The 19618-nt window shown below is 48.2% G+C and overlaps 3 protein-coding genes across 3 annotated transcripts in view; all 3 read left to right on the forward strand.

Annotated features, from left to right (window-relative positions):
* The first annotated feature begins 992 nt into the window (after positions 1–992).
* Positions 993–5562, forward strand: LOC127474474 (endonuclease domain-containing 1 protein-like). Its single transcript, XM_051795264.1, has 3 exons — positions 993–1091; positions 2682–2998; positions 5020–5562. Exons 2-3 carry the CDS (start codon positions 2717–2719, stop codon positions 5560–5562), a joined length of 825 nt encoding a protein of 274 aa, XP_051651224.1. The 5' UTR covers positions 993–1091; positions 2682–2716.
* A 4497-nt stretch (positions 5563–10059) lies between these two features.
* LOC127474472 (endonuclease domain-containing 1 protein-like) overlaps positions 10060–19618 on the forward strand; it is a 48120-nt gene continuing 38561 nt past the window's right edge. Inside the window, exons 1-3 of the mRNA XM_051795261.1 lie at positions 10060–10158; positions 11753–12069; positions 14087–14984. Of these exons, the coding sequence (XP_051651221.1) occupies positions 11788–12069; positions 14087–14635 (831 nt within the window). The 5' untranslated portion in view covers positions 10060–10158; positions 11753–11787 and the 3' untranslated portion in view covers positions 14636–14984. The remainder of the gene's footprint in view (positions 10159–11752; positions 12070–14086; positions 14985–19618) is intronic.
* LOC127474466 (endonuclease domain-containing 1 protein-like) overlaps positions 10062–19618 on the forward strand; it is a 47542-nt gene continuing 37985 nt past the window's right edge. The window contains exon 1 of the mRNA XM_051795247.1: positions 10062–10158. The gene's annotated coding sequence lies outside the window, so the exon portion shown is untranslated. The remainder of the gene's footprint in view (positions 10159–19618) is intronic.

The raw sequence follows: 19618 nt of genomic DNA on the forward strand, positions 1-19618 counted from the left end.
CCTGCCTGAACTGGAGGATATCTAATCTTGGAGTCTTGGAACTTTTTTTACCACTCGTGGGATCCAGGGGAAGACTGCAGATCACTGCTCTCAACCAGACTGCAGACCACCACTCTCGACTGGACTGCAACCACCACTTTTGACAGACTGCAACAGCACTCTCACCAATAGGTTTTCCCCCTCTCCCTTTACTTTGGACTCAGGGGACCCAAAGAACACCACTCTGTTCATGGCCCAGGGTGCTGGGTTATACACTTGGGTTTTGTGGGTTAAAACCAATTGTTGTCTGTATAATCGTACTTATTGTATTATTTTATTCAATTGTTATTCTGATTTATAATCTCTCTTTTGAACTGAGTTCATTTTCCCCTGCTGGTTTAACTTAAACCAGCACAAGTTTCTTCCTCATATCCAAACTAAATCTACACTCCTTCAGTTTAAAGCCATTCCACCTTGTCCTATCAACTCCAGGCCCTTGTGCAAAGTCTCTCTCCTGCTCTCTTGGACACCCTTAAAGAATTGGAAGGGGCTCTAACATGTCCCCAAGACCTTCTCTTTCCCAGGCTGGTGGCAGGAATACAGGCTCTTACAAAGTCTTGGCAATCCAGAAAAGGAAAATATGCAGGCTGGCCATATTAATTATCTCCTGAGAGGCTGCAGAAGAGCTGACTGTGAACATCTGGGGGTGCTCCGAGACAGGTTGGTCAAAGGTCACCAGAGATGTTCTGCCAGGAACAGAAACCTGTGTGGGTGCTGCAGCAGCAGTGGCTGTGGCCCCTGGGGAATGAGGAAATGGACAGGGATGTCACCAGACCAAGTTAACTGCTCCTGACCTGTGGCTTCAATCAGCTACCTTTGGAGAAACCCAGAAGAAATTGCAAATAGCAACTGTCACCCAATTTCTGTGAAAGGATGAACAAATCTCCCCTGATTAACAACAGAAAACTTCTCTTTTCTGTGGAATTCCCTGTTTATCAGATTTACAACTTGTTATATATTGCAGTGGGACTCCTGAGGGATCAGCCAACTGTTTCTCCAGGGAGAAGAGGCAAGGAGCGGCTCAGCTGCCTGTTCTGAGACTCTGCTTCAAGGTAAGCTCTTGCTCCTTTCTCAACATTGACTCCAGTATTTCAAGTATTTCCTTAGTTTTGGAATAAAGAGATCAGACAAAGCATAGGCTGGAGTTGCTGAGCTCCACCATCTGCCTTCCATGAGAGTTTATGCATGCACTGAATTGTGCAGCTCTTTAACTTTTTGTATTAAGGAGGGCACAGAAGGATCCATTTGGGAGAGAAATTCAAGCCAAGTCACCTGGAAAATTCACACCATAATGTTGACTAAGAATCAGGAGGGGTGAGGTGTGGTGCTGAGCTTATGGAGGACCAAAATTCCACCCATGACCTTGCAAAAAACCTCGGGACAAACATAGGTGATGGCTACACTCCTGGGCAAACTTAGTCTGAAACCAGGTGTGGGAGATGTTATAACTCTTCCTTCCAGGAGATCATATAGGAACAGCCAGTCTCAGACTGCAGCAGTGACATTTCAAAGTCCTCTGCCACTCTGGGGCTGTGAGCAGAGTCCTGAGCCCATATTTCCTATGGTAAGTTGGTTTCTCTTTATCTGATATTGAGTAAGTGGGATATATTTTTAAGCTCATGGAGGGGTTGGTTCAAAAGAACCTTCAGGAACTTCCCTGCTTGATTTGGGGCAGAGATGGTCCTGCTCTGCAGAGCACTGTAAAAAGCCACTGCTTGTGGCTCATATTTTGAGTTTCCTTCTCACTGGTCCCCATGTTCCTGATCCAGGGCTGGTAAAGAGAAAAAGGACCAGATGCCTTGGGTGAGACAAGGGTGTGTGTAGCTCTATATCCTGAACCGATTGGATATGAAGAGATAAAGCTCAGGGCAAAGGGTCAGAAGAGAGCAAATGTGCAAGGTGCCTTGTCAAGTCTTCCACAGTCCTCAGCCCAGACCCTTTTGCAGTATCAGGTGGACTGTAGCAGCTTTCTGTCCCATGAATCCTTCCAGCTGCCTCTCCTGCCTGCCTTCTTGAAAATGCTAATTATTTTAAAATCACTCTGTTGATTTTAAAATAGCCTTTTAAGTATTGTCTATAGCACTGAAAATGGAAATATCACTGCTATCCTTAAGCCTCTGGTGCATCAGAAAGAAGACAAAGCTCCCTACTTGGCTGCCACCATCAGAGGGAATTTTCAGTGTTGTCTCCAAGAGCAATGATCTCACTCAGTGCTGAAAATCATGTCAATGCTGAGCCAGACAAAAGAGGACTTGTTTCTGTTGAAGAAATAGAAATTCCTGCAACAGTGCCCTTTACTGTACAGGAACTTGTCCAACTCCGGGAGTTTGGACAAGGTGACCTTGTCCCACTGCTGTGCCTCAGACCCTCAGAGTCACATAACTTTGCTGTGAGAGCGGATTGGACATGAGGTGGGTTTGGATCCCTCCTGGGATAAGATGAATTCTCCCACTGCTGCCTCCTGTTTAAGATTTCAGCCTGTTTGCCCTGGCACTTTTCCATATCCAGGAGGTCAGACAGTACCCTCTTCTTGGTCTCTCATAGTCCTCGAGTCAGCCAGTTGTGTCCCACCTGCACAAAAATGACTGCAGGCCATGGTCAGCTCTCTCCAAGCTGAGTGTCCCTCTGCATTTGCCTTCCAGGGGAGCAAGAGCCCTTCACCTGAAATCCTCCCACGATGCTGTGGCTGCTGCTGCTGCAGGTCTGGGCGAGCTGCCTCTGGCTGGGACGAGGCGAGGTGGTGAATTCCTTTGCGAGTTGTCCTCAGTTCTTCTATGATAACACCCCGCCAGATGCAGCAATGAAGCCACAGAACCCAGCCTGGATCTGCCAGACCTTAAACAACCAGCGTTTCTTTGCCACCTTGTACGACAGACAGAAGCGTATTCCCATGTACTCTGCTTACAAATACGAGCCTGGAAGGTTCCACGCAATCCACACATGGACAGTTGAGCCCCAGGTGAGTGTCCTCTCTTACAGCATTTCACTCTCCAGTCACTAAATGATGAACTGCAGCATTTAACCAAACATCTCTATTTCCTCCCACCCCCATACACACACATGCAAATGGACCCACTGGGTGGGATTCATCTCATCTCATTTCAAACACCTGCACCACATGATTCCTCTGATGCATTTCAAACAGCAGCAGGACGAGCAGTCCTATCCCAAAGGTGTCCAGTTTTCTGCATTGACCTGAGAGCAACATAAGTCAAATTCCATTCCATTCCAAAGCCAAATTCAAATGGCCTCCCTCTCTGTGCCCTGCTGTGGTGGGAGATCAAGTGATGGGGAAAAGGCATCCAACAGCAGGTAAATTTGGGGGATCAAGAGTCCTGCTGGATTCTGATCTCCACTTTGCCCTGAGCTGTTTTGCATCCCTGACAGAGCTTAATTTCTCACAGTTAAGACTGAATTTGTTTTTGTAAGTGACCTGAGAGAAGTGAGGAGAAACTCAGAATTGGGTGAGATGGCCCAGGGAAAAAGCCTTAGCACAGGCACTGAGTGATGAGAGGGTTTGGTGAACCCTGGGGAATGTATTGAGTGCTATTTCAGGCAGTGAAAAGTGAGGAGCATCAGTGTCAGTCCAGTCAGAAGGGGGTGATCTCCAGCCATGGCCAGTTGCCCCTGAGCACTGCTGCCTCAGGCTTGGTTCAGAAGGATCCACCAGACACTCAGATCTCCCCAAACAACAGAGCTCTCCCAAATGTCCTTCAGATCTCCAGTGAAAAAGACCAAGGGAATTATGGAACAGAAAGAGAGGAAGTTCAGGTCATTGCTAAGGACAGAGCAGCAGGATAGAATTTAGGTGTTCATGAGTGACAGAAGAAAGCCATCTGCCCTGTTCCAGAGGGAGAAGAAATATGTTTTTCCAAAGATGAACAGAAAGGTGTTGGAATTCTGAAAAAAAAAAAACAACATTTCCACTCTGTACTCATTGGAACTCAAACAAGTAATATGATATTACACAACTGCAGTCTCCACATTTAGAGCTGGGATAAAGCTTCTCTCATTCTGTAGAATCATAGAATCACTGAGGGGTTTGTGTTGGAAAGAACATCAAAGATCATCTCAGTTCAACCCCCCTGCCATGGGAAGGGCCACCTCCTACTAGACCTGGTTGCTCAGAGCCCCATCCAACCTGGCCCTTTTACTCCTGGACCATGGAGCCAGGCCTCCTGCAAACTCTTTGATTTGGTAACTTTCTCCAGAGGTCCTTTTTCAGTACTTGGGTTCCTCAGGACTCTTTGGGGATTACGAGCTCTTGAAGAAGTTGATAATTTTTAACTTCTTTGCAGTCAGGCTGCAGAAGATGCTTGCTGTCCCAGATCAGCTCTGAGACACATTATTAGGACTGCAGTAGCAGATCCCATTTGCATTGAGGTCTTTTTGATTAAGGAACAAAAAGGCTTCATCCTTGCAGTGACCTGTAGCCCCTCCTGGTAAACTTCACCTCTAGGACTGGTTTCTCAACACATCTCCCTGTGTCTGGGGTTACAGGAGGCAAACCCTGGTGTTCCAGGAGTGTGGTACACCTGTAGCAGCCACAGATGGAATCAGAGAATGACAGACTGGGGGTGGGAGGATGTGGGGTAGAAGTGGGTTTGGAGACAGGTTGAAAGGGAACCAGCTTTTTCAGGGAAGGTTTCTCACCAAAGACCTTTCTCCTTTCAAAGCTGGAGTGGAAAATGCTCAGTATCTCATGTATCCAGCCACATTCCCAACTCAGGCTTCAGGCTGGATCACAAAGGTCACAAGTCAAAAGGAGAGAAGTCACATTCTGAGCTTCTTTTGTCTTAAAAGCTCTTGTGTTCATCCAGGAGGGGCAGCTATAGGATTTCTCTCAGATTCATGTATTTACATAGACTGAGATGAGGAAAAAATGTGTTCTTGACACTCAGAGACTTCTTCTTGAGGGAAACCTGCTCCATTACTCCCATCCCCATCACTAACACCTTTTCCTCTTTCTTATCTGTAAAGCTGATAAATGCCAATTTGCCTCAAGACATGTACACAGTGCAGGCCCTTGAACGTGCATACAACATCCCCAGAGCGCAAATCATGCAAAGCCAGGCTGTCAATACAGACTATGAGCACAGCGGTTGGGACCGTGGCCATTTGAACCCCAATGGCCACCACAACACCTCGGCCAGCAGGAATGCGACCTTCACCCTCACCAACATAGTGCCCATGAATGCAACACTCAACCGAGTTGACTGGAAAAACTACGAGCAGCAAACGATGGCCAATAAAAGCATAAACTGTCAAACCACCTACGTCATTGTGGGGGCAGTGCCTGGGAACTCCTCCATCTCCAATGGGAGGGTTAATGTACCCAGCCACATCTGGTCTGGTGCCTGCTGCAAGACCAGGAACAACAATGTGAGTGCTTGGGCAGCCATTGCCGAGAACGACCAGAACAAGGTCGATGAACTCACTCTTGGGGAGCTGGAGAGGAGGTTGGCCCAGCTGTATGGAATGCAAAATGTTTCTCTCTTCCACAGCGACTGTCCCCGACAATAAGCCTCAAATCCTGGGTGTAAAAGGCTCTGGGGCTTTTCCCACAGATCACAGAATCACAGAATGCTTTGAGTTGGAATGGACCTCAAAGATCATCCAGTTCCAAATCCCCTGCAAAACGGCAGGGACACCTTCCACTAGACCAGGTCGCTCAGAGCCATGTCCAACCTGGCCTTGAACACTTCCAGGGATGAGGCAGACATAGCTTCTCTGGGCAGCCTGTATCAGTGTTTCACCACCCTCACAGGGAAGAATTTCTTTCTGATATATAGCCTGACCCTGTGCTCTGTCAGTTTAAATCCCCCTTCTCCTGTCTCTATGTGCCCTTGTTCAAAGTCCCTTTCCAACTCTTCTGGAGACCCTTCAGGTACTGGAATGGGATCTAAATTCTACTCGGAGCCTTCTCCAGACGAACACCCCCAGCTCTCCCAGCCTGTGTCCAGAGCAGAGGTGATCCAGCTCTCAGAGTACCTTTGTGACCTCCTCTGGACTCAACCCCAACAGGTTTGTGTCCTTCTCATATTGTGAGCCCAGGGCTGGAGGCAGCACTGCAGGTGGGGGCTCTCAAGAGCAGAGTAGAGAGGAACAAATGCCCTGTGCAGTGTCCATCCTGCTCCCTTCTCTGGTGGGTTTCCAACTCTGTGTCCAAGAGAAACTCCTCCTCCTGCTCTGATATAAGGGAGAAAGAGGTGGGCAGAGCCTCCAGCTGGTTTGCTTTGCTGCCCATGCTGGCAGAGAGCTCTTAGGGATGAGTCCTTGCCCTGGCAGTCTGGAGGGAACAGCTGGAGAAGTCTAGCACTTGTATCTTCAAGGACCAAAGAGATGCACGCGCAGCTGTAAATTGGTTTGTTCGCGCGCTAACAAGCCCTTATACACATCCCGGGACATCACGTATTTCCCACAGTTCTTAGCCAGCCCTCCCAGCGGGCAGGCTCCATTGAGTACTCTCTCTGGGAATTTGCTGTGGAGACTACATCTCCCATGGCTCCTTGCGACATCCTTCTTATACCATGTTCACCCTTTCTGCCACAGATAAGAGCCCATGGACAAGGAAATGAGAGCTTCTCTCTGCAATTACATGGGCTTTGCCTTGTTTCCCTTTTGCTCCATGCCCAGAGACAGGTCTTAGTTCCTTCCTTTCCTCATTAGCTGTCCCTCAGAGTGTGCTGCTGACTTGTCCCTCACCTCCTTAGGAAGGCTGTGGGACGAGGGTGGCCCCGGTTGCCCACAGGTGTTGTGGAGTCTCCATTGCTGGAGATGCTCAAGCCCCAAGTGGACATGATCCTGGACAACCTGCTCTAGCTGAGCCTGCTTGAGCAGGGGTCTGGACTAGGAGATCTTGAGAGGTCCCTCCAAACCTCAACAATGCAGTGATTCTGTGATCCAGGGAACCAGATTTTGTTTGCTTGCTTTTGAAACCTGCACCTTGTAGAAGCAGGAGCTGAGATAAATTTCTGTCTGTGATACACTGCTTGGATAACTTCATTCTCTGCTGTGCTTCTGAACCTTTTCTGCAGATTTATGGCTAAGGGATTTTGTGACATGTATTCATTGTATTCAATATAATCAATGTAATCAATGTGTCAATCAATGTGTGCCAGATCATGTAGTTCCTGCATAGTTCATAATAAAAATTATTTGCTCCAGTGCTGGATTGCAGGGTCATCTTACACATAAACCACAAGTTGCTTCTTGCTGAAATTTCCACCACTGGTGATATCACAGCACCCAGAGCATCCTTGCAGAAGGAGGGGTGTTCAAATCCACTTAGAAGATGCCATAACACCTACAATAGTGTCCCCCCATCAGACTGCAGTTACTTCTGCTAGGAATGTGCATGAACCAAGTGGATCAGGCTGCAAACAGCTCCTACAAGCTGTGTCACTTCCAGAGGTACCAGCTTGATCCTCAACTTCTCAGCTCAGCAGCTGTTGTTCACCATCCTACAGTGCCTCATCTCTCACCCTGGACCAATGTCCTTGGGGGCTGCACTGAAACAGTGGGTGGGGTTGAGGTGCAAAGTCAGGCAGCAACATGCAGGGGTCTCCAGGTGGGCTGGGTGTCCCAGCTCTGATCCCAGCCATCAGAGATCCAGGCCTGGCTCAGCTCCATAAACAGATGCACCCTGGGCCCTTGAGGTGCCCTGAGGTGTGTGAGAGCCCCGGTGGGGCTGATCTGCTGCAGAATCCTGGGGAACACTAAACCCATCTGGGCCATCAACCAGAGGCCATGGAGGTTCCCCAAGGGCATCTCCAGTGGCTCTGGACACCTGAGCACAGGGAACCAGATCCCAGCACAGACCCTGGGCAGTGCCCGATAGCACCAGGGATTGTGCTCTTGTTGTCTCCATTGCCACGGTGAGAGCAGCTGCCTTTAGGCTCTGATAGAAAGAAAAGTGAGGTGGGAATCAGGAGAAGATTGACATGGAGAAGGCAGATCTGGATTTTGATCCAGTTTCCTTAGAAAAGTGCTGCTACTTCTGTTTCTTTTCATACATGACATGGAAAGCTTATCAATAGTCCTTCATCTGTGTATCTCTCAGCTCCCAACTGGGAGAAGACTGGAAAGATCCAATAGGATTTTCTCGAGGTTGAAGAAATGGAGGTTTGTCTTACAGAAGAGACCCCATGGGAGCTGGATCAATGAGCAGCAGAGCTCATTCAACATCACTCACAGCACTTCTCCATCCAGGAAGTGCACAGCTCTGGACAACACATAGGCAGTGCCTATATTGACATGAAAGGCAAAGCAGTGCCAGTTATTAAGTTGTTATTATTAAATTGTATAAAAAAGCAGTGAAATGGAAAACCAGGAGCTCCTAGACCCCAGGGGTATGATGAGAGGTTCACAGTTTCTTTTTACCAGCAACCTCCGAGGCAGGATGACCTTAGTTCTTCTAATAGATCATTGAGGTCAACATGATGCTGAATGACCAGTGTCTGTACGAGGCAGGTTTATTTTAAAACAACTGGGTTGCAGTGGAAAGGATGTTTGTAGCCATTTTGGTTGTTTTCTATAAAAGTATAGAAATGTCAAGAAGAAAAAATCTAAGGAGAAGACAGAAGGAAAGAGAAGGAAAGGACAAGAGCAGATAGTGGAGAGGAAGGAGATCACCACCCATGGATCGGGCAACAAGACCTCCAATTTCAGTGTCTGTAGCCTTGATCCTTTGGGAGTGGGGGCCAGAGACACAGAGAGTTGGATGGGTTCTATTCATTCCAGCTCTCATGAGAATGCCCCACTGCCTTCCCTGGAGTGGGGTTTTACACAGTGTGGTGCTACACTGTGGAACTGAGTCAGGGGATGCTCCGGGGGTCTTTGGTGGTTTATGGATCTTTCTAGTGACATGAGCACAGTTTGGCCTTGCTTCTTGCAACAGCTGCTTTGTCAGGCCAGTTGGGCCTCATCAGAAAGGAGGAAATATGATAAAAATGATACAAAGGATTACTCCAGCTCTACCGAATTTGCTTCTTATCAGCCTTGTCCCTTATCTGCCTCAAAACCACTTTAAGATGCCAGTTCCAGGTTATCAGGGACAAAATAAACCACAGGACTCAACGACTTCCTTCAAACACACTTGGGTCTATCACATTTCTTCTGGTCATTTCTGGTGGTGACAACCAACTTCTTTTCCAGTATTCCTAGACGTTTGGAAGTGGATGAAAATGAGTCCAGTTTAGTAGTGAATGAAGGATTATAGACTCATAGAAGACTCATTTTGAGTCTTGGAAGGGCCCTTCAAGATTATCTGGATCCAATCTGCTGCCATGGGCAGGGACACCTTCCACTGGACCAGGTTGCTCCAAGTCCCATCCAACCTGGCCTTGAACATTTCCAGGGATGGGGCAGCCACAGCTTCTCTGGGCAACCTGTGCCACTGTCTCACCACCTTCACAGCCAAGAGTTTCTTCCTCATATCCAAACTAAATCTACACTCCTTCAGTTTAAAGCCATTCCACCTTGTCCTATCAACTCCCAGCCCTTGTGCAAAGTCTCTCTCCTGCTCTCTTGGACACCCTTAAAGAATTGGAAGGGGCTCTAATGTGTCCCCAAGACCTTCTCTTTCCCAGGCTGGTGGCAGGAATATGGGTTCTTACAAAGCCTTGGCAATCCAGAAAGGGAAAATATGCAGGCTGGTCATATTAATTATCTCCTGAGAGGCTGCAGAAGAGCTGACTGTGGACATCTGGGGGTGCTCCGAGACAGGTTGGTCAAAGGGCACCAGAGATGTTCTGCCAGGAACAGAAACCTGTGTGGGTGCTGCAGCAGCAGTGGCTGTGGCCCCTGGGGAATGAGGAAATGGACAGGGATGTTATCAGACCCAGTTAACTGCTCCTGACCTGTGGCTTCAAGTCAGCTACCTTTGGAGAAACCCAGAAGAAATTGCAAATAGCAACTGTCACCCAATTTCTGTGAAAGGATGAACAAATCTCCCCTGATTAACAACAGAAAACTTCTCTTTTCTGTGGAATTCCCTGTTTATCAGATTTACAACTTGTTATATATTGCAGTGGGACTCCTGAGGGATCAGCCAACTGTTTCTCCAGGGAGAAGAGGCAAGGAGCGGCTCAGCTGCCTGTTCTGAGACTCTGCTTCAAGGTAAGCTCTTGCTCCTTTCTCAACATTGACTCCAGTATTTCAAGTATTTCCTTAGTTTTGGAATAAAGAGATCATACAAAGCATAGGCTGGAGTTGCTGAGCTCCACCATCTGCCTTCCATGAGAGTTTATGCATGCACTGAATTGTGCAGCTCTTTAACTTTTTGTATTAAGGAGGGCACAGAAGGATCCATTTGGGAGAGAAATTCAAGCCAAGTCACCTGGAAAATTCACACCATAGCGTTAAATAAGAATGGAGGGAGGGGGGTGAGGTGTGGTGCTGAGCTTATGGAGGACCAAAATTCCACCCATGACCTTGCAAAAAACCTCGGGACAAACATAGGTGCGGGCTACACTCCTGGGCAAACTTAATCTGAAACCCTGTATGGGAGATGTTACAACTCTTCCTTCCAGGAGATCATATATGAACAGCCAGTCTCAGACTGCAGCAGAGACATTTCAAAGTCCTCTGCCACTCTGGGGCTGTGAGCAGAGTCCTGAGCCGATATTTCCTATGGTAAATTGGTTTCTCTTTATCTGATATTGAGTAAGTGGGATATATTTTTAAGCTAATGGAGGCGTTGGTTCAAAAGAACCTTCAGGAACTTCCCTGCTTGATTTGGGGCAGAGATGGTCCTGCTCTGCAGAGCACTGTACAAAGCCACTGCTGGTGGCTCATATTTTGAGTTTCCTTCTCACTCGTCCCCACGTTCCTGATCCAGGGCTGGTAAAGAGAAAAAGGACCAGATGCCTTGGGTGAGACAAGGGTGTGTGTAGCTCTATATCCTGAACCGATTGGATATGAAGAGACAAAGGTCAGGACAAAGGGTCAGAAGAGAGCAAATGTGCAAGGTGCCTTGTCAAGTCTTCCACAGTCCTCAGCCCAGACCCTTTTGCAGTGTCAGGTGGACTGCAGCAGCTTTCTGTCCCATGAATCCTTCCAGCTGCCTCTCCTGCCTGCCTTCTTGAAAATGCTAATTATTTTAAAATCACTCTGTTGATTTTAAAATAGCCTTTTAAGTATTGTCTATAGCACTGAAAATGGAAATATCACTGCTATCCTTAAGCCTCTGGTGCATCAGAAAGAAGACAAAGCTCCCTACTTGGCTGCCACCATCAGAGGGAATTTTCAGTGTTGTCTCCAAGAGCAGTGATCTCACTGAGTGCTGAATATCATGTCAATGCTGAGCCAGACAAAAGAGGACTTGTTTCTGTTGAAGAAATAGAAATTCCTGCAACAGTGCCCTTTACTGTACAGGAACTTGTCCAACTCCGGGAGTTTGGACAAGGTGACCTTGTCCCACTGCTGTGCCTCAGACCCTCAGAGTCACATAACTTTGCTGTGAGAGCGGATTGGACATGAGGTGGGTTTGGATCCCTCCTGGGATAAGATGAATTCTCCCACTGCTGCCTCCTGTTTAAGATTTCATCCTGTTTGCCCTGGCACTTTTCCATATCCAGGAGGCCAGACAGTACCCTCTTCTTGGTCTCTCATAGTCCCCTTGTCAGCCAGTTGTGTCCCACCTGCACAAAAATGACTGCAGGCCATGGTCAGCTCTCTCCAAGCTGAGTGTCTCTCTGCATTTGCCTTCCAGGGGAGCAAGAGCCCTTCACCTGAAATCCTCCCACGATGCTCTGGCTGCTGCTGCTGCAGGTCTGGGCGAGCTGCCTTTGGCTGGGACACGGCGAGCTGGTGCCATTGTTTGTAAATTGTCTTGAGTTCTTCTATGATAACACCCCGCCAGATGCAGCAATGAAGCCACAGAACCCAGCCTGGATCTGCCAGACCTTAAACAGCCAGCGTTTCTTTGCCACCTTGTACGACAGACAGAAGCGTATTCCCATGTACTCTGCTTACAAATACGAGCCTGGAAAGTTCCACACAAACCACACATGGACAGTTGAGCCCCAGGTGAGTGTCCTCTCTTACAGCATTTCACTCTCCAGTCACTAAATGATGAACTGCAGCATTTAACCAAACATCTCTATTTCCTCCCACCCCCATACACACACATGCAAATGGACCCACTGGGTGGGATTCATCTCATCTCATTTCAAACACCTGCACCACATGATTCCTCTGATGCATTTCAAACAGCAGCAGGAGCAGAAGTCCTATCTCAAAGGTGTCCAGTTTTCTGCATTGACCTGAGAGCAACATAAGTCAAATTCCATTCCATTCCAAAGCCAAATTCAAATGGCCTCCCTCTCTGTGCCCTGCTGTGGTGGGAGATCAAGTGATGGGGAAAAGGCATCCAACAGCAGCTAAATTTGGGGGATCAAGAGTCCTGCTGGATTCTGATCTCCACTTTGCCCTGAGATGTTTTGCATCCCTGACAGAGCTTAATTTCTCACAGTTAAGACTGAATTTGTTTTTGTAAGGGACCTGAGAGAAGTGAGGAGAAACTCAGAATTGGGTGAGATGGCCCAGGGAAAAAGCCTTGGCACAGGCACTGAGTGATGAGAGGGTTTGGTGAACCCTGGGGAATGTATTGAGTGCTATTTCAGGCAGTGAAAAGTGAGGAGCATCAGTGTCAGTCCAGTCAGAAGGGGGTGATCTCCAGCCATGGCCAGTTGCCCCTGAGCACTGCTGCCTCAGGCTTGGTTCAGAAGGATTCACCAGACACTGAGATCTCCCCAAACAACAGAGCTCTCCCAAATGTCCTTCAGATCTCCAGTGAAAAAGACCAAGGGAATTATGGAACAGAAAGAGAGGAAGTTCAGGTCATTGCTAAGGACAGAGCAGCAGGATGGAATTTAGGTGTTCATGAGTGACAGAAGAAAGCCATCTGCCCTGTTCCAGAGGGAGAAGAAATATGTTTTTCCAAAGATGAACAGAAAGGTGTTGGAATTCTGAAAAAAAAAAAACATTTCCACTCTGTACTCATTGGAACTCAAACAAGTAATATGATATTACACAACTGCAGTCTCCACATTTAGAGCTGGGATAAAGCTTCTCTCATTCTGTAGAATCATAGAATCACTGAGGGGTTTGTGTTGGAAAGAACATCAAAGATCATCTCATTCCAACCCCCATTCCATGGGAAGGGCCACCTTCCCCTAGACCTGGTTGCTCAGAATTCCATCCAACCTGGCCCTTTTACTCCTGGATCACGGAGCCAGGCCTCCTGCAAACTCTTTGATTTGGTAACTTTCTCCAGAGGTCTTTTTTCAGTACTTGGGTTCCTCAGGACTCTTTCAGGATTATGAGCTCCTTGGAGAGGCTGATAATTTTTAACTTCTTTGCAGTGAGGCTGCAGAAGATGCTTGCTGTCCCAGATCAGCTCTGAGACACATTATTAGGACTGCAGTAGCAGATCCCATTTGCATCGAGGTCTTTTTGATTAATGAACAAAAAGGCTTCATCCTTGCAGTGATCTGTTGCCTCCCCCGGGAAACCTCACCTCTAGGACTGGTTTCTCAACACGTCTCCCTGTGTCTGGGGTTACAGGAGGCAAACCCTGGTGTTCCAGGAGTGTGGTACACCTGTAGCAGCCACAGATGGAATCAGAGAATGACAGACTGGGGGTGGGAGGATGTGGGGTAGAAGTGGGTTTGGAGACAGGTTGAAAGGGAACCAGCTGTGTCAGGGAAGGTTTCTCACCAGACCTTTCTCCTTTCAAAGCTGGAGTGGAAAATGCTCAGTATCTCATGTATCCAGCCACATTCCCAACTCAGGCTTCAGGCTGGATCACGAAGGTCACAAGTCAAGAGGAGAGAAGTCACATTCTGAGCTTCTTTTGTCTTAAAAGCTCTTGTGTTCATCCAGGAGGGGCAGCTACAGGATTTCTCTCAGTTTCATGTATTTACATAGACTGAGATGAGGAAAAAATGTGTTCTTGACACTCAGAGACTTCTTCTTGAGGGAAACCTGCTCCATTACTCCCATCCCCAACACTAACACCTTTTCCTCTTTCTTATCTGTCAAGCTGATAGATGACAATTTGCCCCAAGACATGTACACAGTGCAGGCCCTTGAACGTGCATACAACATCACCAGAGCGCAAATCATGCAAAGCCAGGCTGTCAGCGCAGACTATGAGAACAGCGGTTGGGACCGTGGCCATTTGAACCCCAATGGCCACCACAACACCCTGGCCAGCAGGAATGCGACCTTCACCCTCACCAACATAGTGCCCATGGACGAAAAACTCAACCGAAAAGCCTGGAAAAAGTACGAGCAGCAAACGATGCGCCAGAAAACCAAGAAGTGTCAAAATGACAAAATCTTCGTCATTGTGGGGGCTGTGCCTGGGAACTCCTCCATTGCCGGTGGGAGGGTTAATGTACCCAGCCACATCTGGTCTGGTGCCTGCTGCAAGACCAGGAACAACACTGTGAGTGCTTGGGCAGCCATTGCCAACAACAAGCACAACAGGATCTGGAAAATCTCTCTGGGGCACCTGGAGAAGAGGTTGGCCCAGCTGTATGGAATGCAAAATGTTTCTCTCTTCCACGATGACTGTCCCCGTACATAAGCCTCACATCCCGGGCGTTAAAGGCTCCGAGGCTTTTCCCACAGATCACAGAATCACAAAATGCTTTGAGTTGGAATGGACCTCAAAGGTCATCCAGTTCAAACCCCCCTGCAAAATAGCAGGGACACTTTCCACTAGACCAGGTTGCTCAGAGCCACGTCCAACCTGGCCTTGAACGCTTCCAGGGAAGGGGTAGACACAGTTTCTCTGGGCAACCTATGCCAGGGCCTCACCACCCTCACAGGGAAGGATTTCTCCCTGATAAGTAGTCTGCCAGTTTAAAGCCATTCCACCTTCTCCTGTCACTCCGTGCCTTTGTCCCTCTCCAACTGTCCTGGAGACCCTTCAGGTACTGGAATGGGATCTAAATTCTCCTAAGAGCCTTCTCCAGATGAACCCCCAGCTCTCTCACCCTGTCTCCAGAGCAGAGGTGATCCAGCTCTCAGAGTACCTTCGTGGCCTCCTCTTGTTGTGGGCCCAGAGCTGGAGGCAGCACTGCAGGTGGGGTCTCATGAGAGCAGAGGAGAGGCGGACCAATGTCCTGTGCAGTGTCCATCCTGCTCCCTTCTCTGGTGGGTTTCCAGCTCTGTCCTTCAGAGCAACTCCTCCTCCTGCTCTAATAAAAGAGAGAAGGAGGTGGGCAGAGCCTCCAGCTGGTTTGCTTTGCTGCCCATGCTGGCAGAGAGCTCTTAGGGATGAGTCCTTGCCCTGGCAGTCTGGAGGGAACAGGTGGAGAAGAGCCCATGGACAAGGAAATCAGAGCTTCTCAGTGAGACCAGAAGGGCTTTGCCTTGTTTCCCTTTTGCTCCATGCCCAGAGACAGGTCTTAGTTCCTTCCTCTCCTCATTAGCTGTCCCTCAGAATGTGCTGTCCCTCCCCTCCTTAGGAAAGCTGTGGGACGAGGGTGGCCCAGGTTGCCTACAGGTGTTGTGGAGTCTCCATTGCTGAAGATGCTCAAGCCCCAAGTGGACATGATCCTGGACAACCTGCTCTAGCTGAGCCTGTTTGACCAGGGCTCTGGACTAGGAGATCTTGAGAGGTCCCTCCAAACCTCAGCAATGCAGTGATTCTGTGATGCTGGTAACCAGATTTTGTTTGCTTGCTTTTGAAACCTGCACCTTGCAGAAGCAGGAGCTGAGGTCTGAGATAGGCAGGCTCAGGCATCAGATCTACAGGAAGCTTTGACCAGTCAGAAATAAATTTCTCTGATAAACCGCTTGGATAACTTCATTCTCTGCTGTGCTTCTGAACCTTTTCTGCAGATTTATGGCTAAAGGATTTCATAAAATATATTCAGAGTATCCAATATAATCAATGTATTCAGTGTATTCAATGTGTCAATCGAAAGATCAGTGTGTGCCAGTTCATGTAGTTCCTGAGTAGTTCATAATAAAAATTATTTGCTCCAGTGCTGGATTGCAGGGTCATCTTACATATACACCACAAGTTGCTTCTTGCTGAAATTTCCACCACTGGTGATGTCACAATCCCCAGAGCATCCTTGCAGGAGGAGGGGTGTCCAAGTCCAAACTAAAGATGCCATCACATGTACTAAAGTGTCCCCATCAGACTGCAGTTACTCCTGCTGGGAATGTGCATGAACCAAGTGGATCAGGCTGCAAACAGCTCCTACAAGCTGTGTCACTTCTAGAGGTACCAGCTTGAGCCTCAACTTCTCAGCTCAGCAGCTGTTGTTCACCATCCTACAGTGTCTCATCTCTCACCCTGGACCTATGTCCTTGGGGGCTGTAAAACATCAGAAGAGGGGCTAATGTGTATGTCTCAAACCCCAATAGCTGCATGGCTGTGGAGTCTGCCAAGGATTGCTGGTAATGACACACCACGAGAAAGAACAAGATGTGGCTGGAGAAGGGGCCATGTGGACATAGGGCAGCACATATATCCTTGTTGGAGTTCCTGGAGATAAGCACAACACAGTACAGCCCATGTGTAGGAATGAGGCCCAGAAGTAAGCATGGATGGCAGGGGGAGAACAGGAACACCCAAGACCCCCAAAGCCCTCCGATCCCTTTCCAGAAAGGTCGGACAGAACAGACTGCACACAAAAACTGATTTGCTGCAGTGGGTTGACCCTGGCTGGATGCCTGGTACCCTCTAAAGCTGCTTTCTCACTCCCATCTCCAATAGGAAAGAGGAGAGAAATATAACAAAGGATTATGAGCTGAGATAAGTATCAGGACAGATCACTCACCGATCAGCGTCACGGGCAAAGCAGACTCCATGACTGGTGCAATCGGATGAGTCCATACTCATTGTCCATGGTATTTCCTGGTTACAGTGGCAGTTTCATTCAGCAACCAGTATTAGATATGCAATCCACGCTTACAGATGGTTCTCACCCAAAATCAAATCCCCCTGAGGTACGCATCGTGTTTCCCCCACTTTCCCCAAATGCACTCAGGTCCTTGAGCAAAATCAATCCCACGAGTGGGTTTGCCTCTGCCCGAGGCAGGACTAATCCAAACTGTCCTTCCTAATGCATTTCTCATAAGCACCACAGGGACTTTGTCTCCAGTACATAAGGATTCTGAATGGGCAGGGTCAGCTCGACTGGTAGAGCCTCAGGTGTTGCAGTGTTGTTCCATAGTCCGACTCCTTGGTCATGTGCATGTCCATGACATACTTTCACAGTCAACATCTCTTCCTGGGCAGTGATGTCTTCCCACAGTTCACCAGCCCAGATGGGTTTCCCTCTGCACTGCCAATCGGCCTTTGCCATCAGTTCAACCACCCTGAGAGACCATTTGCTACCATCCCTCCACGAGTCAGTGCAGGGATTGAGTGTTGGCCATTTCTCTCATTCAGCGATATCTAAAGGCAGCTGGAGGGCTTCCAGTTCTGCAACCTGCCTTGGTGGTGTCCGTGGGTCTGTTTTCCTTCCCCTCCCTCTGAAGGTGCTGTACCCCAAGGGGCAGTGTCCAGTAGGCAGTAGCCAAGGCCCAGCACTTTGCATAATTTTGCATCTCTCTGGAATGGCCACAGTAGTTTTCTTTCAAATATTCTGCTCCTTTATGAGGGCCCTGCACCTGGGCAGGGGTGAACTTCAAAACCACAGGAGCAGAATACTCCTTCAAAAGCTGGTCCATTTTGTCCCATATTCCCTGCCACTCAGGGTTATTCATCCCTAGGGCAGGTCTCTGGACAACTTGCCAAGAAATCTTTGTCCTGTCTCTAAACATGATGTCAACTGTACAGAGGAGACATAGTAGAATTAGCAATAAGAATATGCTGTCCTTAACATCCAGAGGGAATTCATTGTTCTCAAAAACTGTTGTAGCAGACCTGAAGGAAGAGAAGGGGGTAAAAGGCTGGGAAAAATTGTCCTCTCCTGTTCTCCCCACAGACTGGGGGAGATGGTTAATAAATCCCTAGAGGCAGCAGTCAAGGCCAGGGCAGGAGAACAACACTGAATACACATCCCCAATGACCCCTATTACCTTTGATGTTATAATGCCATGGACTGTCATCACAGGTGACCTGACTAAAGCAATCCTGACTCCAATGCCTGCTGTGGAAAAAAACACTGTGAGGAACACACAGTTGCAGGGAAAGGTTGGATCCCAAGGAGAAGAGTCAGCCCAGAGGATGCATAAACTTTGGACTTGCTCAGTTGCATCCATGGGCTGGCCCTTGGTCTAGCAGGAGGTCTGACTCTGAGCGAGTCACCTGCACAAGGAGCTTTTGACTGCACTGCTCAGGAACCAGAATTTGAATCTAGCCCATGACTAGTTTAGCCTGAGCTCATCTTCATGCCAGGTGATCTTTGGTACCAGCAGCTATCTGGGGATTGAGTAACACTTGGAGCACAGCTCTAACCCCAGCCAACCCTGCCAAGCAGTAGGAGAAATACTCTCTGATCCTCACCACCTATTGTCTTTTACAAGCACATCAAACACCTGGATGTGAGATCACTAAGACAGAATTGCATGCAGTGGACACTTCCCGTCTGTTCTTGCTACATTGATTATTTATCTGTTGTTCTCTCAGGAAAATATCCTCCCACACAGGGAAGGTGCTGTGACTGCAGCAGGTTAGGACATTCCCCTGAAATTCCTGCTGGGATTGACAGGTCAAGATCATGACAATGAATGGGGAGAGGATGTTTGCGTCAGAGGCCTGCCCATGAGGAAGGGAATTGGCAAAGGATGGCTTCTGTATTTTGATGGTATTCTTTGTCTAAGTAATGGAATACAGACATCTCGAGTGTAGGGATGTCAACACAGAGTGGGACTCACCTCGTGTAATCTGAGAGGTGTCAAGCAGAGCTTGTCCCTCTGGGAATCCTTCTGGTCATCAGAGAGAAGTGAGCACTTCTGTAGTGTAATTACCTTCATCTGCCTGGTGGCAGCTGTGCCCTGGACGTGTGTATTCCTCTTGTCTTGACTGCACAGGGAGTGCTGAGAACCAACTCTTAACAGGGCAAATCCTGCTTAGCCAAAACCAGAGCTGCTGGGACTTCAAGTCCCTTAGATAGGGGGAGATAGGAGGGACTTCCTACAACTGTTATTAAAATGCATAAAAAAGCAGTGAAATGTAAAACCAGGAGCTCCTAGACTCCTGGGGTGTGATGAAACGTTCATGGCTTGTTTTTACCAGCAACCTCTGGCCAGGGTGACCTTGGTTTTTCTAACAGATCATTGGGGTCGAGATGATGCTGAATGACCAGTGTCTGTACGAGGCAGGTTTATTTTAAAACAACCTGGTTGCAGTGGAAAGGATCTTTGCAGACATTTTGGTTGTTTTCTATAAAAGTATAGAAATGTCAAGAAGAAAAAATCTAAGGAGAAGACAGAAGGAAAGAGAAGGAAAGGACAAGAGCAGATAGTGGAGAGGAAGGAGATCACCACCCATGGATCTGGCAACGAGACCTGCAATTTCAGTGTCTGTAGCCTTGATTCTTTGGGGGTGGGGGCCAGAGACACAGAGAGTTGGATGGGTTCTATTCATTCCAGCTCTCATGAG

Source organism: Manacus candei, unplaced genomic scaffold, assembly GCF_025592945.1.
Source record: "Manacus candei isolate 608988 ecotype Guabito, Panama unplaced genomic scaffold, ASM2559294v1 h1tg000042l, whole genome shotgun sequence".
NCBI lineage: Eukaryota > Metazoa > Chordata > Aves > Passeriformes > Pipridae > Manacus > Manacus candei.